Source organism: Aythya fuligula, chromosome 4 (genome assembly GCF_009819795.1).
Source record: "Aythya fuligula isolate bAytFul2 chromosome 4, bAytFul2.pri, whole genome shotgun sequence".
Classification (NCBI taxonomy): domain Eukaryota; kingdom Metazoa; phylum Chordata; class Aves; order Anseriformes; family Anatidae; genus Aythya; species Aythya fuligula.
The window spans coordinates 61427625-61452165 of record NC_045562.1 but is presented as its reverse complement, the minus strand read 5'-3'; the positions used below and the strand labels follow the sequence as shown (position 1 = coordinate 61452165).

Sequence of the window (24541 nt, the reverse complement as noted above, 5' to 3'; positions counted from 1 at the left end):
ATAAATATACAAAAAAAGATTAAATAAGGGAGATAATTTATTAATTCACAGATTAGATAAAGAAGTCCGTATTTGTTCAACATGTAGTAATTTTTTAAATACAGCAGACCAAACACATATGGGACAACAACTTCAAAAAGCAGTTTCTGCCATGCATAATGCTGGTACCAAGAGCCAAGTAACTTAGAGAAATCATACAGTTCACTTTTTTCAGCTTTCCAAGAAGTTAACTTACTGAATTAGTAAAATCCACAAAGAAAAGAAACGTGAGGTGTAATATTCAGTTCAAAGTATTTTAATACTTCTTTCCTATTTGAGTTTAAGATTGCCTGTTTATCCATACTCAAGTATCAGTGCACTTAGACCCTATGTCTTTCTCTCAAGAACTTTCCACTTGTTTCAGAAAGAATAGCTGAATTCCTGAAGCATGCTTTGTGTATGCTATTAATTATCCCATAGAGGTGATTACTCCTAGATTGCTATGGAAACAGACCTTGACATTAATGCAAACTCACCCCTTCAGCCTTGTATTTTTCAACTGAAACTGAAATTAGATCTGCAGTACCATTGCTGCATTATTAACTATAACAGTATATAGCTGATTTAACCTTTGCCTATTCACAGTTAATGTTTTCCATATATGATTATTTTCATTTACAGCAAACCAAATCCATTTTCTCAAATTACAGATTTTAAGGCTGGAAATACAGATATAAGGAGGGACCGAGAATCTAAATTTCATGGGAGACTGACACAAAAAGATCAAGTTCTGAAGCATGCAAATTCCATAAAGGTCTTTATTTCAGTTAAATCTTCTACAAGCTACCATGCCGGTAACATTTTGTGTTGTTAGCACACACAACTTGAGAGCACTGTATGATTAAATTGCTGCACATAAACAGCCACTGAGTTGCAGTATCACGTTAAGACCCGTTTGTGCTGGCTCCATATTTATGCATCATCCCACTGGTTTTAATGAAATTTCTGCAGACTTTTGTAAAACTCAGGAGTCCACAGTAATACACCTAGGCCCTAGAACTTTCCCCACCATTTGATCAGCAACTTAAAAAGCAGTATTCCAAATGCTATTGGCTGTATCGGACCAAAAACTACAGTAATTAACTCCCAAAATTAAATCTATGAAAAAATTAAAGTTGTTAATGTTATACATAACAATTTAATTTTGTGTTATCTATACTTTGATAAATTTGTAATAGTTAAGACAAGATAGTAAATAGCAAAGCAGAACTTGGTAATGGCCGTTTCATTCATTTGTTGCTCTGGTCTAGTCCTTTGTTCTGTGTGAACCCTGACCGATTTATTTCGGTCTCATGCTGGCAATGGAGTAAGGACACACTTGAATGTCTTCCCCCTTTTTATTTATTTTTAAAAAACAACCATTAGCTAACCTTTCAAATGCAGAGTCTGAAATATCAGTTTGAGTGAGATCCAAATATTCCAAGTTGGGACAAAGCTCCAGGATCTGTCTAACCTGGAAAAGGAAGAATAATCAGCAAAGTCTAGCCAAGGTTGCAAACAATGTCAGAGACAACATATGAGTTTACATTCTTTTGAATTGCAACTTGTTTTCACAACCAGTGTGCTTTAAACTCGGGCACAACAGTTATTAATTCCAGGCTGCACAGCCACAATTATTAAATGCTGGTTTCAAGTTACATACCATTTTGCTAGACACTGCAGAACTGTAGGCTAGTACTAATGTCTTCACTGAGGAGCCTACATGTGGGAGGACATTTTGAATTAAGCCATGAAGCAAACGTTTTTCCATTTGTGCTATATTAATGGCGAGTGAATCTTCAGCTGCTTCTTCTGAAAAATTAGAAAAAAAAAGAGGAAGACTTAATATTGTAAGTCATTTGGAATCTACACTGTCAGCTTACGTTACAGAAGTTACCAGAAAACCAAAGAAAGCCTAACAAAGCTTAGGGTACTTTCTGAAACCTAAGCCCTACATCAAAACTTCTGCTGAATTCTAGTTCCATATGTCAGCCCCATCTTTAAAATCTTGTTGGTCCTTCCAACAATCCTGAAGATTTTAACACCAACAGCAAGTAAAAATAGTAAAAGACTTAACAGAAAATTAACATTTAAGGACTCTGAGAAACATTTACTACAGATTATGAACTATTCAAAGCAGTCTGGGGCAGCTATTTCCACTGACTTGATTAATGAATTGAAATATAACATCATGGGGCATTTCACATCCCATGATGTAAAAGCTTATGACAAGTTTTACTTTCAATCTAGAACACATTAGGATGCAGTATGATTCACCCAAACTTTCTAGAAGATAAAAGTCTTTTACCTCCTTCCTAACTCCAGAAGTATCCCCATAACTCTTCTTTCACCTGTGCTCATGGTTGCTACCTCCTAGATGAGCTATTTCAGCACATCAATACCAGCTGCCTTTTTGTTGTCAATGTCTCCCCTGTATTCTCATCAATCTGAGAGTCAGGATGAAAATAGGGAAAAAGTGCACTCCTTTCAGGAACACTAAGTAGTTCCTAGACAAAACTTCAAGTTCTTTTTTACCGTATAAATCTACTTGGCTTAGAAAGCATTTAATCTAGATAAAAAAGTAAGTGTTGCTGTATCTGTCATTGATTCCATGTACATAGAATCAACTACAAAAAAATGGTAGTTGGAATTGATTTTATACGAGGAGACTCCATTTTATGAGTTTATTATAGCTGTGTAATCTGTAGAAAAAAAAGAACTTCAGAAAAGAACTAAGGTCTAAGAACTTCAGAACTTAAAAATCAGAATTTACTTACCAGATTCATCTATGTCAGCATCTTCATCCCATTCCTGGAAAGCACGACTTTCATCTTTTCTATTTTTCACCCATTCCTCATCAGGTTCTGTCTCAGTATCTGCTGCAGGACCACTATACCAATCACCTACTCACCAAGAGAGAGAGATGAACACAAACTTTTCTCATTAGAGCAGAAAACAGCAATAACTTCTCAGTATATTGTGACTTATCTAACCATATGAAATAAAAAAAATTTTGCATTTGTCTCAACTAAGGTTGGCCTGACCCTGGACATAAGTCACGTTTGGTTGATAATTTAAAGCTAGAGATCCCTGAAACAACTGCAGTACTATTACACAGATCATTGCCTATCATGCTATTCCTGAGACATGCCTTCTGTCCTTATTTCCTTAGTAGGGACCAATGATTGCAGAAATAACAAAAATGATTATGGAGTATCTGGACTGTACAAGTGCTAAGTTCTTTATGGTCGCTAAATTAACCACAAGCTTCTTGTTTAGCACTGGGTTTGAGGCATTTCTGTTTTCCTTGGGAAACCCACAACCATATAGCCCATCAAAATGTATTTTATTAGCCCGTTTTTAGTCACTGCACATGACAATTCCACGAGCACAAACCCCAAATCCCAGAAGGAGCCTACTTACAACAGCTGTACAACTCAATTATAATCTATATGACTAATCAAGAGATAATCGTTTTCTAGAACATCTGGATGAACACAAGTATCAGGACAGCTCTGTTTTAGCTGTGAGGGAATCCCATTATCACCAAGAGCTACTGCACAGGCACAAGCTATGGGTATGCTGTAGTGTTGGGCTCGGGATAAGTATGTCTGCTGCCTCCCTTAGTGTAGGTATACTTGAGACAGGAAGAGCTTATCCCACTAGTGAGGTAGTGGGAAACCCTATTATCCCACAAAAAAGAGCAACCCCTGTTAAATAGTTTCTTATTCAAACAACACAGACAACAAAATCCTAACTATTTGTCAACCATCTGCTTTATCCCACCTTCGTAATAAATACAGAGAAAGCCTCAAAAACCCTGCCTGTGTGAGAAAAAAGTTAAAAATTAAGCCAAGCCTGTAAATATATATTTTTTTAAACACCCCCCTCCCCTCCCAGCAGTAATTCCTATCTGAGAAGCTTCCACCCAGTTTAGAGCACTTCTCCACAAACGACTGCATTAGCAAGTATAGACAGTACGTCATGGGAATGGCTTCCTGTTGTGCCAAAACCAGGTTCAGGAACAGGCCAATTTAAGCAGATGCCAATTATCTCTTCTGTGTGGCATGTAAGTATAAAGTTAACTAGGATTCAGGTGAAAATTCAACGAATTAGAACTCTGAAACCCCCCCCACATACCCGCTCCAGCTCTGGGACCAATCTATTATTGTAAGTCAGATTCATTCAGCCAAAAAAATTAATTCCGAACAGAAAGTCATTTAACTCCTCTCTGCCCTGTACAGACTTTAGAAGCCATAAAGGTACAAAGAGAAAAAAAAAGAGTTCTTAGCTCTTAGGTCAATAATTTAAGTTTTAAACTAACTTTATTAATATCTTAAAAGACATGAAATACTGCTTATTAAAAAACACATTCAGCTCAAACACAGGCACAGCATCAATTGTGTAGCCTGCAATGCTATACTCCAGTGATTGTTTAATATTCACACACATCTGGACAAATACTAATATTTATATTTTAAGCTACAGATACACCCCGATGTCTCTCATAACTGGCCTTAACAGAATACAGAGTATTTTGTCTGTTTGAACAGGAGCTTTTGCAAACATTATGTTTCTCAGCGGAAAATTTTAAAGAACACAAGTCTGACGAACAGAAGCTGGAGCACACCACCTCTTAGTCCTTACTGCAGTACAAGGTAAGATATTTAAAGAACCAATAATAAAGCTAGCATATGCAGTTTCTTTGAAGTTTGTATATAAAAAGCAAGAATAGGTTACATTGAAGTGCTACAACTCTGTTGTTCTGAACTTCAACTCTGCAGTTAGGTGTGAGTCACAAGGCATACAAGGAAAACATACTAGTCAGGAACCGACAAAAATATATTTTATCTCTACCTAGTAACACAATAATATGAAAATATTACTGAAATAGTAGCAGTATTTAAAACTCAAAACCCCTTACACTATAATTAAGATGTGGTACTAGTGAGCATGCTTGTTAACATTAACTGAAGACAACAACCCTCAGTAAAACTAATAAACAGTTTGTATGTAAGAGCTATTCATAAGCGATGACCAACTCAGTGTTTCTTTTCTTCATGCCTCCATCTTGCTGTTTTTTTTTGTTGTTGTTGTTTTTTATTGATGCTGCTTGTTTGTTTTTTTAATTCAACCAAGTTTCAAGACAGCCCCCCTGCAAAAAGCGTACAACCTTTCCGAAATGCTCAGCTTTCAGGATCATTGTATGACATGACAGCTGATAAAACACTATTTGCTATTGCCTCAAACTCTGTAATTGACATGCTTTCAAAGAAATAATTAAATTTAACTTACCTCTGGCCCAGCGAACAGGATAAAGATGCTTCCAAAGAGATCCAGTTTTAGCCAACTGTGACCATTCAGTGCTTACTTGACTACACTGACATAACTCTTGGGGGTTAAGGTAACTGAAAATGGTCACCATTACTTCAGGAGGAAGATTAGTAATATTTGTGGTGTGCCCTGTTACTTCAGTTTCTGAAATATAGAAAGTTTGTGTTAAGTAAATCCTCATAGCTTTAAATAATAACGATGTAACTACATTTTGACTACATCAATGAAAAACGTATTAAAGTGTTTAAAACAATTGTTTGATAAAAGAAAAGAAGAAAACAGGTGTTGTTTTGTCTTTAAAAAAGCTTCCTCTTTAATACCACCTTCAAAAAAAAAAAAAGCTTAGTTTTCTGTTTGCCATTTTCCCAACTGGCTAGTTCTTCCCCCGCCCCACAACTCTGATCCCACAAGACTCCAAGAAAGCCCTAGACAAAAATAAACTGCTCATACTCTACCACAGCAAGATAGCAAATACTGCTTTCATAACTGGAAAGCTTTAAAAATATGCCTTATGTCATACATGATATATATACCTGCTTTGCCAGATTCCCAATAAATAGTATCAGCACACAAAGTCTGCCAGCTGGGCCCACTCTCAATGAAAGCACTCAACCTCTTGACTGGGACACAGCAAGAAATCCATACTTAGCTGTTTGTAGCTGTCTTTTTTATTTCAAGCTTTAACTGGAAATATAAGCAATTAAGGTGGCCTAAATATTAGGTCAGACACTAAAAATCAACTACTATAACCTATACTTTAATGGACAACAGCAGGAACCATCTCCAATAGCTCTCCTGTATTGCCACGGTACCTAAAGATCTGTAAACTAACATATTTAGTGCTTTGGCTAGATATGGGTTTTTGTTTCTTTTTGCTGTTTTAGAGATTTTTCAATGCCTTGTACAAAGTCAAATTACTTGAGAAAAAAAAAAATATTTCCAAAATGTTTTTAGGAGTCCTTAGAAATAGCAGATTTCACGTACTTTGTGTCCTAATTTGTAAGACTTTACTGTGAGACACGGATCAGGTTTCTCTTCTTTGCAGAAAAGCTTCAAAGGTAACCATAACAAAAATAATTTGCCCTATCGTAATCTGTTACTACTTCAAAAACAAAGATGTGTAACTCCAGTTTCAATTGATGAATCAATGTATTCACCTGGATACCTGGCAAGTCATTGCAGACACTACAGGGAATTTCACACTAAAATTCCACTACAACTGCACACTACAGCTGTGATATTTTCTTCCTTTTCTAAGAAGGAAAAATACATTCCACTTTCCCTAAAGTCTAGAACACAGCTGTTGCAGAGTTGGTACTGTCCCAAAACTGCAATTCCAGCTAGACATAATAGCAAGCAAAGCCATAAAGCTACTTTTGTCCTATTCAGTTGTTCAGACTCAAACAGTATTTCACACCATAAACAGCAACGTTTTCTGAAGGCTTGACCTGAAGGGTAGAAAATAACCGGTTCAGTAGTTCAAAAGTCAAGTTTCATCAAAGAAATGGTTCCAGAACAGAGTTTTTCTGATGAGAGCGCCACACCTTATCAAAACCAAAGAGTAAGCTATTTGTCAGTCTCACCCCAGTATTACACTTCTGGTACATTAATCCTTCTTCCTTGGTACATTAACTCTTCTTCATTTGTTAAGAGTGAGAACAGTAAGCATGGAGGATGCAGGCTGTTTCAACAGTCAGAATACAAGCCTGAAGTGCACATCAGTAGCATTTATTCTAAGTTTCATCAGGAAAGGTAGAGTTAGATGAATGCAAATTAAACATCCACTTTCAGAATGCACATTCCATCTGACCTACTCACACACTGTACAGATTCATGCCCTTGCACTAACTCCACAAACACAGCTCCTTCCTTTCCGATTCCCCAGATTAACTGTAAATATCGTTAGTTGACTAACTATTCTCTGTTACTAAACCATCAGTAAAAAAAAGCTTACAAAACAGGCCTGAAAAACAACTATTAAAGGCTGGGTCTGCAAACAGAAAACATAATTTTTATGAGAGCATGAAATTAAAATTCAAGTATTGTTTCTACCTGTTTATTGTATCAAGTATTATCACGGGAGGGAGGAAAGGGGAAGAAGTCTGAGAAAAGATAAACAGTATCAGATACAGTGACGTTTGCCAAAAGCCTGTATGATACAATAAGTCTTCACGTTTCAAAACTGTTTTGAAGAAATTTCTATTTTACAAAAATTATTTTAACTAAAGTACTGTACTGGTAGATATGCCACTGGTGTGGCTTTTTAGGCAAAAACTGCTTTCACTTTAATTAAATGCTTCACCTTGATCTGCCTTCTCATCCACAGAATACTTAAAGACCTTCTGAAGCTCTTCAGCTTGATTCCACTTACTAAGACCTCTGAATTCTGCAGCCTCCTTTTGTGAGCAGTGTTGTGCAATTACTTTCTTCTTAATATCTTTCAGTTCTTCATAAGTAAAGTATTCCATCAACATTGGCTGAAAAACCTAAAGCAAAAAAAAAAAAAAAAAGTGCCGTGCTGACACAGATCTACCAAGACAGAAATTTCCTGTTTCCATTCCTCCCCAAGCAAAACATGGCGTACGTAGATGGTCCTGTCCTTAGGTTCATTCCAGTTTTAAGTTCTAACCCTGTGCTTGCCAATGGGTCCCTAAAGAGCCTCAGGCATGCTGTTTACCTGTTTTCCCCAACAGAAAAGGGAAGTGACTAAACTAAGCAACTTATCAATGTACTCACACGCAATGCAAAGTGGCAAGGCAGAAAAAACATGAGGGAAGATTTCTCTTAGACCTCGGAAGATTTGTTCTCTCCAGAAGATGCTTCCCACTTTTTGGATACCCATAAATCATCAGACTGGCAGTACTAGTCTTTATGTCTCAAATATAGGTCAGAGGCTGTTTGGGAGTGTCAGTTTGAGTCATGAAGCACTGGTTTATAGGACTTCTTTTAAGTTTTGCTAGGCCATATGACAATTGCACTTTCTTTTGGACTTATACTCTTTCACATTTAGAAGTTATAAAACACGTACCATAATTTTAAGAGCGAATAGTATTTTAAAGCTTTTTTCCTTTTTTTTTTTTTTTTTTTTAAAGAAAAGGGAAGGAAGACTTTTTTTCTTTTTAATATTTTCACAGGTCTAGCAAGTCATAATAATGGTACCAAACTTACAATAATGCATTCTGTTTCTCTTACTTATTGTTCCCACAGTTTTACAATTTTCAGGCACCTTAATACTACATCATCTGTTCTTATAAATGGATTGTTTTATACTGTTAAACTATCTGTACGACAACATCATGAAACAAATTAAGCGCAATATCATGTTTAATACTGATGCTGTTCCTCTTTACCTGAGCCCTGCTGTGATATTCTGGATACTTCATGTAACCAAACCCCTGCTTAAAGGTTATTTGTAACAAAAACAATTGCATGTACACATATGTATGTAACACAAACCTTGATTATCCCTCTCATTATATAATCATTTCAACTTTTCAGCAGTATTTTAATCCACCACCATCAGTCAAAAGGAGGCAATAGCATACCATGTGTCAAGTAACTTCCTGGTAAGCAGCTACACCTGCTGTGAACAAATTCCAGCCCCAGTGGACTTGTTACCAACTTTCAGAAGGACCAGGATTTCACCATAAACTTTCAATATATTCACTGTTCTAGAATGTGTCACATACCATTTACAGAACACAACAATGACACCACAGTTCTGAATGCAAATTGAGTTGTTTTTTTTTTTTCTCCACAATTCTGTTTTAATTATTATGCCAGTCTCTTAAGGCCTTTGTCTCCGCACAGTCATTTCAAACCACAAGGAAGATCAGCCTACTATTTGAGAACTACATACCTCCTCCTCCTCTTTCATATGAGGAAGGAAATCCCTGGTAAAGGCTTCCAATCTTTCCTTCAGCTGTTTCGCATAGTTTAGCTGTTCATATTCATTCTGAAAAGAAAGAAAAGACTTATCTAACTCTGTCCATCCATTCAGGGGTTGAACTATTAGACAAACTGGTATTTCAACACAAAGACCATGTATGCAGTACGTTCTGTGATGCTGTTTGCTGTATTTAGTGGTAAGAATGCGTTAACTTTAAGTTTCTTGACAAGCTGGCAGTCTGTATTGATCTGCTTCTAGGCAGAACAAAGTATTCCTTTCCTGCCCGATTCCAGTTTATTTTCTTATCAGATATGAATTAGCTTGTCTAATCATATTTTCACTTTAGAGCAAAGACCTGAAGCCTGCCAATCTACAGTCAAACCCGAAGTTCAAAGTAGTTAGACTAATTTAAATATTTGCATATTTTGCCCAAGAATTCTTCCAGAATATAGTAATTCCATTTCATCTTCTAACTGCATATATTTTACATAAGCTACTCTACTATCAAGCTTCAAAATTATAATCATAAATTATAGTCCTATGGGTTTTCCATGTATTTACTTTGTAAATACATGTACATGTATTTACTTTTGAAGTGGAAAGAACTTCAAAATAGAGATGTGACTTTAATATTAAATTTCTTCCAACCTCATCTATCAATTTATTAGCTTGTTCTTTGTGCCAGCAATAAGTTGGTTCTTTAGCCTGTCCCTTAATTGCAACATACAGAAGTTCCTCATAGTTCTTACAGTAAATGTTGTAAGTTTTTCTTTTCAAGCTTCTACAACATTAAGAAACCCTATTACAGGAAAATCCTAAGCTATGAGTTTAAATCAAACTAATCGCAGAAAAAAAAGTTAAACAATTAACATATCTAAAGGAAGTTAGAAAAAGTCTTTTTTTCCATATAAGAAGTCAATACAAGCAACAGAATAACACTAACACCCTATTATAGAGGCTATAACACAAATCCAAATGTTCATTTTCTTTCTCCTTCACATTCCTTCATGTTCTAATTCATTAACGGAAACAAAACAAATTTTAACGTTTGATATTCAAGGAAAAAAATTATGTGCAAGATTCTAGTTCAAAAACCACTCTGGATATCAAATATGCTGTTGATTGATTACATTTTACTATTTTGCTTACTGAAATACAGAACATCTATACATTTCTAAACACCACATTATTAATGGAGACTGTAGTTCTTAGAGTTAAGGAAGGGGGAGTTGAATTGTGTACCCTAGAGAAATGATACAACATGATCAAGATGAATTCCTCTCCAGCAGATTCCAACATGAAAAAGCCAGCTGGAGAAGGAACATGTGGAGTTACTCGAGGACTGGAACTCCAGCAGCATTACGGAGCAACAAATTACTGGCAGGAGTGCATTACTTGCCAACAGAATAAAACAATGCACTTTTTTCTCCCTAGGTCCTGTAATGATCTCCACTTGTGACAATAATACAGTTCTACGTGCCCCCCAGAAAAAATACCCAGGCTTTCCTAACAAGTTAATAAAAACTAGAGTTTCTAGTCAAACTGTTGCACCAAGTAGCAGAGCAGTCTTCATATCTGAAACTCTCACTCTGTCTCCAAGGTATCTCCAGTTATGCAGTGATGGACTTATCTCTATGCCACAAAATAGATCCCTGAGAATAGTTTTTACTAGAGGTTTAGTAACTGCAGTAAATGGCAAAAGAATTTCAGTTAGCAAGTGGAAAATCAAGTAATAACAGGTGTTTCATTTCTTCCTAATTTATTTTTAGAGAAAATTAAGAAAAGTTGAGGCAAACTAACATGTAATCACAGCACGTTTTTCCTTAGGACAAATCCTTCTTAGAGTCTGCTTACCTTTACATTCTTTAACCCTTTCTCAAACAAGCTGAGCATCTCAGAGAGTTTGTTGTCCGAGTGCACGTTGTACACTGTCCGGCTCCGTTGCTGAAGCAAGCCAATGATACACTCATTTTCAATCTGCTCATGCATTTTGAATTCCTTGAACGTGGCATAGAGGGATTGCAGAAGAGCCCGGAAGTCATTGTTGTTGGAGAAGTTGGTCTTGGACAGCTAGGAGAAAGAAGAGCTCATAAAAATCAACAAACAAGAACATATCAAGGTCAAGTTAAACCATTAGAACAGGTATTAGATCCTGTTATTCATTGCTCCCATTACTTTCAACATAAAAGCTGAAAACCTTCTGTTATAAAGAAAATGTCAAAAATGAGATTTGAGTGAGCAGTTCAAGCAAGTCACTTCAAAGACATCAAAAATTAGGGTAATTAATGCTCTTGAAGCTTCCAATCTTCAAGCACAAGAGATAAAGATCACATATTCAAGTACATATATAGGAACACACCGTTTTTAATAAAAACTTCCCCATAATTTAGCTAATTGTTGCAACAGAATGTAATTTAAGACAACTTCTTCCAGACACAGGCAGAATTAATATTGGTACTTGAATAGATTAGCAAAGATTTCTAACATCCATGTATTAATATGACTTTGGGAACTATTTAGAGAATTTTTTAAGTATTTTAAACTTTATGGCTGACTTGTCACTTTTATTTTTTAACAAGAACTGACAAGATTTTCATGCAAAACCCTCAAACTCTTTTTTTTTTTTTTTTAAAATCAAAAACTCATTACACATGGTTGTTTCACGTATAGGTTTCTTCTTACAGTTCATTAAAACAGTAAGCCATCCACAGTCAATTCTTAACTCCCAAAGTAAGCTACCCAAACGGTTTTACTACCATGTTGTGCTCTGTGAATAAGGTTAAGTAAACTAAGGGATTTAATTGTGCAATTCTTTGATTTCCAGCAGCAACTACGTAATTGTATTTCCCACTACAGGCTCTGAAAAAAAAAAAAAAAAAAAAAAAAAAAAAAAAAAAAAAAAAAAAAACGAAGCTATAAACTTCAGAAACATTACAAGGAACTAATTACAAGATAACTGCAGAAGTTTCACAAGGCATAATGTATGCAATAATGTACACTTTGAGAAGAGTTTCTAATTGCCAAAAAGCAGATTACATTTAACCAGAAAAACGCTGAAGGCAACCCTCTCATTCCACAGGGATACAGAAAGCTTAAGACTGCAGTTAAGTAGCAGGGTAACTTTTAAAAAGGGAAGATTATCCTTGAAAGAGCGATGTTATTATAGCATTAATTTTAGGAAGCAAGAGTTGTATTTAAGGAACATAAACCAACCTTGGGAAACCCTGAAATAAACAGATGTAGGAAGATTTCCTGGCAGAAATCAAGGCAACCTCCCCAGCCTGGCAGCTAACCAAAAGGCCCAGCCACTTCCCGAGGTCTGTGTGCAGGTGCTCGCTGATAAGGCTGTTATCAGCCCTGGAGTTCACCTTACGTATGGCACAGAAGGAAGACTGAGTTTTAGCCGGGGCATAAAAACTGCATTAGCTGTTTGTACAGGTTTCCCATGGACTGAGAGCCGACAGATCAAGACAGCACAAAGACCTAAGTTACACAGTAGCCGTTTTTACATACGCACATGCAGACACAGTCATCATAAACTGCATTTTCAAACTGCGTTTTCCTTTGGTGAAAGTTAAAAAAAAAAAAATATATGGTATTTTTCCATTCTTATGTCTTATTCTGTGTGTGGCTTCAAGAACCACAGCCCAGAGCAGTACACAGAGCAAGCATTCTACAAGCAAAAATATTTTAATTCAATTCAGAAAACAACCAACTGAAGTATTCCAGAAGTGTTTTGGTCGCAAAAAGAAAAAAATCCCAAAATTAAGATTTTTGTTGGAAATGGGAAACAGACACACATTTTCATATACTACCTTCATACCTCAATGCTAACCATGAGCTGTGACTCCCCAAACACCAATCACTCAGGAAACAGACCAAACGAAGGCACTGACCCGTTCTGGCAGCACAGCGTCACCTCCGGGCAGCCACAGCAGTGGCAGGGAAGAGCTGGAAACCCGCCAGGGCTTACACAACGCCCCAGCAGTCGTGCTGCCCGTACACTGCTGCGTGCTCTACTTGCACACAAGCAAAGCAACAGCCATTAGGAAAATGCACTGACTTAGCCTCAGCTGAGATCAAAAATAGGGTAAAATTAAATCTTTTTCAGTATCTTTCAGACCAGCTACCAACAGGTCATGATTGACCTTTCTGTTTGTGATGCTGTGTCTGGATATATTCCTCACCTTCAGCCATTTTTTCACTCTGACTTAAGTGATGGTGCAGCTTGCTTTCTGATACAGTATTTCCCTTCACTAAGGACTGTCTCAAACTGTTCATTCACCCCTTAAAGATGCACAATACCTGCAGTCAGTCCCAAGCACCCTTTTCCCCAAGAATCTTACTCATTCCCAAAAGCTTAGCCTTTTGACTGATGTAAACACTGAGACAAGACTGATGAAGTGTGCAGCAGGAGGATTAGAGATAAATGGATTTTGCTGGTGGGTACAGGAAAAAAAAAAATCACAACTTTGGTTCTTATACAAAATAGTTATCTTCTTGTACTCCTGACTCAAACGTTTTCAACAGAAATACTTCTGCTGTACCTATTCACCATCATCAGCAAACTCAGAATAAACAAAGAATCCACTTGTGCATTCAATTTAAGAGTTCCTATCATAAGTGTCTTGTTAGAGAAGCCGCTGTAACGTGAAATACCTGCATACCCTGCTCCTCTGCTACCGGGACTTCCAGCAGATAGCCAAGAGATTAAGAACTATGGAGAGGATGTCGAAAGCTTAATGACTCTACTTGAATCAGCAACTGGTACATTAAAAAGGTCAGCTGGAGCTGAAGAAAGCTGGCTTTTCAGAGGCCAGGTAGCCTAGCAACAAAGTCACTCGGTCAGATCTGCAATTTCATTACCAGGCCTGATGAAGTCTTACAAGGGGCACCAAGAGCATTAGCAGAGGGCAGCTGCTCCTCCCCAAGGCCCGCATTTCGCCAGCTCTAGGCGAGGGAAAAGCGGTGCAGAAGTTGTGCAGTGCAAGAAGGAAACTGCCTCCCCAGGCTCAGGCAGACAATCCTAAGGGAGCAGCAGGGCGGAGGACATGGCCTGTATTATATTTGCTGACTGGATAAAGATACAAAGCACAGTACGTGTGAGATCCCTGAGCTGACTTGCACCACTAAACTGATTAGCGCTGCTGCAGGTATTAGGGTTATCTGGGAGCTTGCTGTCCTTCCGAACACATTACATTTAAACAAGTCCACGTTTGTAAGTCTTAGACTGAGCCAACAGCACGTCTGATATGGGGTTTGCAACACAAGCTAGTTCAGGAGCAGTATCACAGACACCAAAGAGAAATTCCTGGTGCCTCCCAAGGCCTCGTCCTGGAGCTCCAGAAGACAGCCACCAGACAGAGCACTGGGACAAGCAAGGGACAGTGCCAGTCACTGCCACCTCTGCTACAGTTCACTCTGCTCTAAGTGTACGAGCAGCCAGCAGCTCTAAAAACTAAGTGCAAACTTGATTTTTAATTTCAAGCTCTTAAAAAGAGATCTGTCAAGTTATCACCTCTGCTTCCTGAATACTGTGGAAGATGTATCAGTAAATCAAGGGCAGCTGCAGTGCCAGCAGTGAGAGGAAGCACGGGGTCACAAAACAGACTTAATCTGTTCCAAATCCCAGCACAGCACGGAGACAGACATGCTAACATAAGAGCGGTATTCTCCTCTAAAGTTCTTTGTATCTAAATTGTCAATTTATGTTTTTTTTTACAATGTAAGATACTTAAAACAATGACTGAAATAAAATCAGAAATGCAGGCTTTCCAGCGATGCTGAAAAAGATGTGTACTAAGATTACGAAAAAGTAGAACGTAAAACTTCCTGCCATCAACTCAAGACCAGGTAACTCCATCCTCCCTTTGCAGGAAGACATTAACACTAAATTAGGTGATCACTTAATTAACCTAATTTTTTAAACCTTAAATTACTCAAAGAATCGCACACGTGGTAGAGATCCTTGTACCTCAGGCACACATTTTAGGCAAGAGTCCGACTCCCTGAGCCCACAGAGCCACTAACACACTCAAGATGAGCACACAGAGACACAGCAAACAAGCGCCCTTCCTTGCAGTAAGCTGCCATCTCGTGTTTGTGCTCCAAGAACAAGATGAGGATACCAGCAAGCTTAACTGTGATTGCTATTTATACGGAGCTTCATGTTCACGACACTCAACTGAAGGGAATTCAACAATCAACTCTTGCACCTCTTTTGTATCTCGAGGGTTTTCACTAAAAAACACTTTGTCAAATGAAAACAAAGGTACTTCCAGCCACAATGGATGGATCTTGGGAATAAATAGGCTGAGAACCACTCCATTTGCACAGTAACTGTCACTGAACAAAACACCGTATTTAGTTTCCTCCTGAAAGCATTTTACATATTCATCAATAAATACACAAAGGTGTCTTCCTATAAGAAAATTCACATTTCTGAGAAGTGAATTTACTGCAAGTTAGCTAAAACAGTGATTTCCTAATATTTATGCCAAAAATATGTTTAATGAGCAGAGGTTTGCTTCCTTAAGAACATCCACGCACACGATCAACAGGTAAGGAGAAAAGTAGCAAACAGGAAGAAGTAAGAAGTATGCTGCTCTTACCGGACTAGCCCAATGATAAGCAAAGCCTATATTCTGTGCAAACTTTTCAAGTTACAAGTATCTTGCTATATTCTCAACTACAGGCTGGAAAATTAAAAAAAAAAAAAAAAAAAAAAAACTGAAGAAAGAACAGGAAAGGGCAAATTGCCTTTCTACTCTGCCCAAAGGTTTTACACATTTGAGGTAGAACTTCTAAGATTAAAACTAAAAGTTCACCAAACACAGTTTCATACAAAGGCTTTCCCCATCAGTACCCAAAACTCCTCAACAACCTTTAACCTTAACAATTCAGTTGGGAATAACAACAAAAAGATAATATAGTCTTTTTCCCCTTTTTCATGCATCACCACAGTAGCATTTTTAATAGCCCATTCCCATACATTTTTATTTTCATGCGTAATCGCTGTGCTTAAGACTTATAGAAACAGCCGATTGGCTCTGGTGTTGAAATACAAAAATAGTAAATATTCCTGATGATCAAAGCAGAGCAGATTTCTACCACTCAGATTTAAAAACTCACTAAATATAGTAAAATTTTCATTGTTCAGCAGACAGACCACTGATATAAAAGCTAACATTTTTAAAACAGAAAAGTCATAGGGGAAAAAAGAGCAGCACAGCATTACCAGGCAGCCACAAGTTTTCACTCCTGCATTTTTAGGTATTACCATTTCACATATGCAATAGCACTAAAACTGAAAGGACAGGAACTTGGACTCTGCGGAGATATTATTTCTGTTTTATGAGGAAGAAAATGAAGGGTCAAAGACCAGAACAAGGTGTGCCTGTATCAATACACAGAGCACGTGGTTTCAGGTTATACTTAATCCACCACAAATTAGGGGGTGGGATGGAGGAAGAAACACCCAGAAGCAGCAGCCTTGTCCATGCTTCCAGCTGTACCTCCCTACCCTTTCCCTGGAATGTGCTCCAGCAATTACACAGCTGCAGGATGAACCTGATCACTTTACCCATCAGCAGCGCACTGTGCCTCTTCAGCAGGTTCCTTTCTCACCTGGTCAGGGCTCTAGGCTGAGCGACAGCCTGCAATGACATCCAGGTACATCAACATCTGTCTGAGACCACAAGGAGTTCGGTTCTTGAACTTAGCTAAACTACTTCACAATCCAGCTTTTTTGATGTATAAAGCCTTAAATCAGAAGACTCATACAGGTTTTGTTGCTGTTTTTTAAACTCTGGGTGCTTTTCTTAGCTGTGGGTCTACCTAAATTAAGAGTAATCAGTACGGCAGGACAGGACCAGGACCTGGCCCAGCCCGTGGAGGGACTCATGAAGAAATTTAAAACTTCCAAAAGCTCCTAACTTGTTTTCTAGGTAATCCTGTCCTCCATGCAATCTCATCAGTTGTTTTGTGGCTTAAAGAAAACCTTAAAATAGCATTTGGGGGACCCACTGCATTACCACAAACATTAAGGGTCATTTTATGGATAATTTTCCCCTCCAAGAGCACTAGCAATGGCACAGGTAAAGTCTTATATTCTGTATTTTGAAAGGCTGTGGTCAAGCTGATAAATGCCAAGCATGAGAGAACAGTGGATCTAGAAAAAATAAACTGAAATACTTTCACTTTTATTGAGGTCTTCTACCTCTCTCTCATGTTACAGACACAATCCATTTCTGCCACTGAATACCTGTAGGAAAGTTTTGGGCTCATGAAGGACTTTTCACAAAGACCTAAGCAACTGTGCAGCACTGCACCAGAATTTTCAATGAGGCAGCTGCTATGAGTGTCAGACCTCCTCAGGGACTTGAGCAGAACACATGGCCAGGGAAGCAGAGGTAAGATCATCTGAGCAATTTCCGCAAGAGAAGCTCTACCAGGCACAATGAGATATTCACGTATTCATCAAGGTTGCAGAGATGAACCCAAAGAAACACCAAAGAAAAGTCTAGTGAAGACATGAAACACATGTGCCTCATATGAAAGTACAATCAACACCTGCAATGATGTTATTCAGTTGTGTAGCAGCATTTCTCATGCACATTTAATATTCCTTGCAAGATTTTTCCTTTTTTGTATTCTCACACAGGTAGATTCCTACTTAGCCACAGCCTTTTGTCCGTCTGTCTGGGACTTCAGATAGTCCCAAGGGTGAAACAAAGCTAGCCTCAAGGCTCCCCTCCATGCCCTCACTGCAGTAACTCAAACCACAGGCACAGCAAAAATACCTTTGCTTCTCTGCACCAGCCTCACTGCAATGTCCTAACACAATCGAACATTGGCACTGAAAAAAAAATCATTTTAGGTATGCACTGCAAAAACAAGGAGAGCCATCCCTCTCTGAAGAATTACAGCTTACACTATATTTAATCAACTATTTCAGAAATTATAAAGCATACCCTCAGGTAAGTGCATGCCACCTGTATGAACACCGGCACATACTAATTACAGTTTCTAGCTTTTTTAAGGCATCAGTTTGAGGTTTTCTGTTTTTTTTTTCCTGTTTTTTTTTTTTTTTTTCAGTTGTGTGTTTTTGTTTGTTTGTTTTTCTTTTTTTGATGCCACAGAATAGAAAAGGAAAAAATTGTTGTTGCTTAAAACAGAGAAGGGCAAAGGTGAGTTGTTGCTGTTCTCCACAGCAGGCTAGAACACAGGACAAAAGATCAGAGCTACACATGAAGGGTGAACAGAAAACTTTCTTTTACAATTTGAGGGCAAAAATAGGTGCTAAGCAATTACCCGGGGAAAAAACCTGCTACTGCGTCTGGCATAAGAAAACATCTGGGGATAGCTTATAATAGCGAAAGAGAGAGATAAAGAGGAGAAGCATCCAAGAGGTAAGAAAAAACTTTTCACTAAAGAAATAATAGAGATAGAAGGGCTTGATGAAGCAGCAGGATCTAAAAGAGGAGTAAAATTAGTCAGGCCTGAAAAGACTCACTTCAACTCCAAACACAGATGTCCCTCATTTAAATCTCCTTTGGCACTTTACTTAAAATGCATTTGCTTTAAAAGCAGTTATTTAAAACATATTGTCATTTTCAGATCCATCTTCAAAATGTTCTTCTGCATGAAGAATTAGACCGAGGCTGTTATTTCCCAGTAGACACAGCACGAAGTTACCGAACTATTCAGCATCTAACAGCTAGGACAGAAAGAGGGCTGGGGGAGTCTGATGAAATAGTTCGAGGCATGGACAGCAAATTTTTCACACATCTCTGGATGCTAACATGGAGGCTTAATTCCCTTCCACCTGCCTGCAAGGCCCAGCTAACTGACCATTTGCAACTTATTAACACTAACCATCCTAATTAGCCATTTACTTGTTCTAAATCTAGGTAAGAATGAAAGCAGGTTCCCAATGCATCACAACGTTAATTGGTAATAACTGAATACTGTGAATTTCTAAATCAACACACGCTAATTGCCATTCATTTTCCACCACTCCTTCAATGTATCCAAATCCCTTTTCAGTGTTTCAGAAAAACCAAAAGCTTTACTATTATTATTATTTTATTAGAAACAGACTTATCTTCACGGAACAGTCATTCTGTTCTTAGGGATATCTGGCAGAAATACTTTTCTGGCTTTGAAATGGAAAGTCAAAATGTTAATTGTTTAATGTTTCAGCCCCCCTGCTGCCATAAAAAGCACAGTCTTGTGTGGTCACCTAATTCCCCCATCAATGCTTTACAACATCAATTCAACTTAATCCAGGAGTATTTTTCCTCTCCCCAAATGGTTTATCTGTAATATTCTTACTGTAAGAACATCACAAATACAACATTTAAAAACGGTTTGTTCCCTTCAGCAGAGCCCCAAACTTGCGAAGTAGAGAAGTGACTGAAGCATGGTAGAAAGCTATTGAAACACACACAAAAGGTGAAAGAAATTGGAGTTATCAAAAGGAATAATTATTAGGAAATGAAGAGAGGAACTTTTAGCTATAGAGACGTTTAGAAAAGAATCCTACAAAACCAGCCAAGAACATAACACCGCTGGTAACAGAACAGGATTTACAATATAAATAAGGACTCACAAGTAGCAGAAGGCACAAAAAGAACAGCAAAAATGTCAATATAGACAGATTTTTAAAAATTAATACCATCTATACACTTAAATATACGATTTAACAGGAAAGGCAGAAAGATGACAACAGAAAAACTGTCAGCTGTAGCCTTCAGAAGGAAGATCAGACAATATTTATATTGACAGAAACTAACTTTTAAGAAACGGTCAGAAATGTAGGCTAGAAAACAAAAAGACTAGTTAAATCTTGAAATAAGTTCTATGCATTCAACTCAGCAGAACAAAACAATAGACCCAAATTTCCCAGAAGAACCAGCCAAAGCAATTACTGAACCATTAGAAGTAACAGCTGAGATCTTCTGCAGAGAGGGCAGATCGCAGAAGACCGAAGTCAGGCAAACCTAGGAAAAACCCTAGATGTTTCTGCTCCAACACCCAAAGGTTGCACAACGCAGCGGAGCTGCTGGAGCAGATGTTTACTCCTGCAAGGGCGAGCCCTGTTCTCTCCTCCCATACCGCCAACCTGGCTCTGGAGCTCGTCTGACCTCTTAGCGAGCCAGTTTTACTGAGCTGCCTTTCGCTTGGGTGAGCTCGCTGCTCATCAAGGGGCCAGACAAGCAATAATTAACCCTTCCCAAAGCAGCTAGCCGTCACCTCCATTTGCTCACTGTACTGAATCTCACGCTAATTTTGTGAGGCAGTGAGAAAGATTTCAGAGCAAGTTACCCATCAGCGCCAAGGCATTACAGCATTCAAGCCATGACTATGCTTCCTTTCACTAATACAGCCTGAGTTTGCTGGGTTATTTATCAGGTTCATCTCAGGAAAGCCTGAACGCACCCTCTGCTTAGAAAACATGCTCCAGCTGCAAAACCACCAGGAGACAACAGTTTGAAATCCCACCCAGCGATACCAGGTGTCTCATCTGGGGTAGGCTCAGCCAAAATTTTATTCCAAGTGTGCATCTAGAGCAGTCGCTATTTCAGTAGCCTGGAACTTGAATTAACAACCAGATTCTTTTTCAGTACGGAATCTGATTTCCTTTTGGTAAGATAACCAATCTTCTCAGGAGGAAGATGATACGATACACATTACAGGCCATGATTTCTCTATTTTTCGCAGCTTGTTTTGCTTTACAGCCTTTCAGCAAACTAACACAGCGCACAGGAAACCGCATGGCAGCTCAAGCACCTGGCAGTAGTGCTCTGAAAACAGCGACCGATGTTTACAGCTAAAGCAGAATGGGATTTTTAACACCTAATCGGCAGCGATCTCTGCTGCCTCGTGACAGGACACTTTCAGCCACGGCGTGGAAAGGGAGAAAGCTGCTAAAAACACGATCTGCAAGTGGTGCATCCACAAGGTCATAACACAGCCACAGAAATGGTTTCTGCTGGACACCAACATGCTGATGGGGATAACTGCAAACTGCTACGGATCTGAGAGTTCTCAGACAGGCATGGGGTTACAGGGAAGGCCAAAGCAGGCATGCAGCTATTAGAAAAGACTGCAGAGCACCATATTCAACACGCATCAGCTCTACTCAACACCAGCAGCAACTCGTTTTGCACAACACATTTCAGGCAGATGTAGACGTAATTAGGCTGAGGTTTCCCAGTAGCTCACGCCAATCTAGCTGCTGCCTGCCACGGTCCCACCCTCTCTGCCTTGCGTTGGCTTCAGTGCTCATCTGACAAGCTCTCACTGGCAACACAACATCAGCAGAAAAATTACCCCGCTTAAAAAAAAAAAATGTTTTCTGCCAGCTTAGAGCCTTTGTGAGTCACTAAGCGCCGATGGGAGCAAGGGAGGCACGGCCTCAGCAGCAGCCAGATAGCTTGCAGTGTCGCGGGCAGCAGCGAGGAGAGCTGACAAAAGCAACAAGTTCACTGAGGGGCAGCCAGCGTGAGCCCCACATACGGCTGGGTGCCTCGGTTTGCTGTCCAGAGAGCAGGTAACTCCGATGGGGGCCGTGGCTACGATTTATAACTACCTTCCTGACAGCAAAGAGCAGTTCACTAGAGATAGGCAAACACTATCAGCTCTATTTGTAGCAAAGATGATGTCAGGCGTTACGAAAACCATTTTCACTGTAGGGACTGTTACCCTAGCACTCCTCTCCCTGTAGGGGCGTGCTTCCCCAAGGACCTACCAGGCCACGTGACAGACGCGAGAGCTTTGTGGGTTTCCTTACAAAACAGAATTTTGGTTATTCTTACTACGCAAGTCCCGGGCGCTGTGTTCAATGCAGCTGAAATGGCATGTAGGAATGCAGCAAAAGCAGGAAGAAATCATTGCTAGCACCAGTAAAGAGACAAGGATAACTTTTAAAGAGACACATCAAACTTCTTAACGTGCCTGATTCCCTCTTCTGCCTCACACCAAGTTCTGGAAGAACAAAATAAACTGCAGCTCTCACTCCTCACCTAGTATTTAAGGTACCTGGTTACTCTACCCATCAAAAACCTTAGAGTTGATGCCCTGATAAGCACAGATGCACCCATCTCACCCTCACTAACATTTGGGGGAATTTACTACACTGAAGAACTAACCTGACAGCCACTATTTAACACCACACAGGGCACATGAGGATCGGTAGGTAATATATAATTCACGAAATTAAAGACCACTCAAGGGCAAACTAAATTTACAAAGCGCATGGCTTTACAGATTATAATTGACATGTAAGCAGAACTAATGTCTCATCTAATTACATCATCTCAATCACACGAGGGAAGTCAAACAGATCACAGATTTTTTTCTGATGCAAAGCTAGCGTTACTCAAACACAGAGGTCATGGGCCAGGCACGGCCTTCAAGCTCTGAAACGGGGTTAAAGGATGCAAGATTGAACACTTCAAAAATATACATACACACATAAATCCCCATGGCTACGTTTCTTGAAAAGAAAAAGGAAGCAAGCAGACTCCTGTACGTTAAAAAAAATTAGAAAGATGAGAGATTATGTTTACTGCAGACTGGGTAGTTTTATCAAATTTGCTAATATTTAAGAAAGCTAGAATTCCTGCCCAGGTAGTTTTACTTTCAGCAAGTAAAATGTAGTAAAACGTCATGGTAAATTAAATCAAAACTTTGTGGGAGGTTCAAAGTAGCAGACAAGCCTCTCTAGGGATCAGAAATCCAAGAGTATCAGCAAGTGACTACAGTACCTGGTGCTTCAAGCAAACCCTGTTCAGCCACTGTGAGCACCATGCTCGATACTGCAGCAGGGGGCAAGGGGAGAAGAGTCCCATGTGTTCACTTCCCTTCGTGCAAAGTCCCCTCTGTTAAGATATCAGACTTCTGTGCAGCCACAGATTAAAACCAAAACCAACAAAACAACCCTGACCACAAACACCTTCGGAGTTAGCAACCTAAACAGGCCCAAAGGGGGGCCCGCTGAGCCCCGGGGCAGGACAGGGGGGCACGGGAAAGGGAAGGGAGGGCTCCCACGTCCTGCCTGCAGCAGTAAACTGCTGCACTGCTTCTTGTGTAACTGCTGCCTCCTTTTCAAGTGCCTGCTAGCCCACCTGGGTGTGCAAACAGCCACTTATACTCACAGATGGGAGGCACTACTTCTTTCCTTGGGGTGTTGGCTCTGAAGTATTTGCCTATAGCCTTTCATCGAATTTTTAGGGTTGGAAAAGCCCTCCAAGATGATCTGGTCCAACCACCCCTCTACCACTAGCACCCACTAACCCACGTCCCCAAGCACCAGGTCCAACCTTCCCCTAAACACCCCCTGGGACGGTGACTCCGCCACCTCCCTGGGCAACCCGTCCCAACGCCTGACTGCTCTTTCTGAGAGGAAATATCCCCTCATTTCCAACCTGAACCTCCCCTGGCGCAACTTAGGCCATTCCCTCTGGTCCTGTCATTGGGTACCTGCGAGAAGGGGCCGACCCCAGCTCCCCACACCTTCCCCTCGGGCGCAGCAAGGCCTCCCCTCAGCCCCCTCCTCCCCACACCACACACCCCCAGCTCCTCACAGCACCAAACTTCTCCTCCCAGCACCACCCCAGCCCGCGCTGCCCAGCACGAAGCGCACAAACACCAACAAACCCGGGGGAAAACTCTTTTATTTCTCCCCCCACACACACCCCAGCAGCACCCCGGAGGCGCTGAGGGCGCGCACCGACCCCCCGTGACGGGGCTGAGGGGGGGCGCTGAGGGGAGGCGGCGCGCTGACAGCTGCGCACTCTCCAAAAACCCCTCCGGGAGCGGAGCGGGGCAGAGGCCGGCCCCGCCCGGTCGCCGCCGCCGTTACCTTGTCGCAGTAGAGCCCGACGAGCTGCTTCATCCGCCAGTGCGGCGCCGAGAAGACGTCCACCTCCTCGGGGAAGGGAGCCATGTTCTCCCCATAGAGCCCCGCCGGCACCGGCGGCGCTAACGGCGGCGGCGGCGGCGACACCCCCCCCAGCGCGCATGCGCGGGGAGGGAGGGTGAAGGGGGGGAGAGGCGGGAGCGGCCTGGTGCCACGTGACCGCCGCCACCGCCCCGCTGCTGCCTCTGCTCGGGGGTGGGCGGCGCGCATGCGCAGTGGTGGTGGCGCGGCGGTGTGAGGCGGGGAGCGCAGCCCGGCCCCTTCATGGGGGGTGGTGGGGGCTGAGGAGGGTCCTCGTGCGTGGGGTGTGGGGAGCTGTGTGCACAGCACGGCTGTCCCGCACCCCCAGGGTGCCTGTGCTGGAGGCACAGTGC

At 40.3% G+C, this 24541-nt stretch overlaps 1 protein-coding gene across 2 annotated transcripts in view; it reads right to left on the bottom strand.

Annotated features, from left to right (window-relative positions):
- Positions 1 to 24253, bottom strand: part of FBXL5 (F-box and leucine rich repeat protein 5) — a 35692-nt gene extending 11439 nt beyond the window's left edge. Inside the window, exons 1-8 of one of the 2 annotated variants that reach the window (XM_032186129.1) lie at positions 24111 to 24253; positions 11096 to 11311; positions 9212 to 9307; positions 7655 to 7838; positions 5314 to 5496; positions 2796 to 2921; positions 1682 to 1830; positions 1410 to 1492 (exon numbers count right to left, since the gene is read on the bottom strand). In XM_032186129.1, coding sequence (XP_032042020.1) covers positions 1410 to 1492; positions 1682 to 1830; positions 2796 to 2921; positions 5314 to 5496; positions 7655 to 7838; positions 9212 to 9307; positions 11096 to 11311; positions 24111 to 24194 — 1121 coding nt within the window. In that variant the 5' untranslated portion in view covers positions 24195 to 24253. The remainder of the gene's footprint in view (positions 1 to 1409; positions 1493 to 1681; positions 1831 to 2795; positions 2922 to 5313; positions 5497 to 7654; positions 7839 to 9211; positions 9308 to 11095; positions 11312 to 24110) is intronic. The other variant, XM_032186130.1, reaches the window with a different exon arrangement.
- Positions 24254 to 24541: the final 288 nt, after the last annotated feature.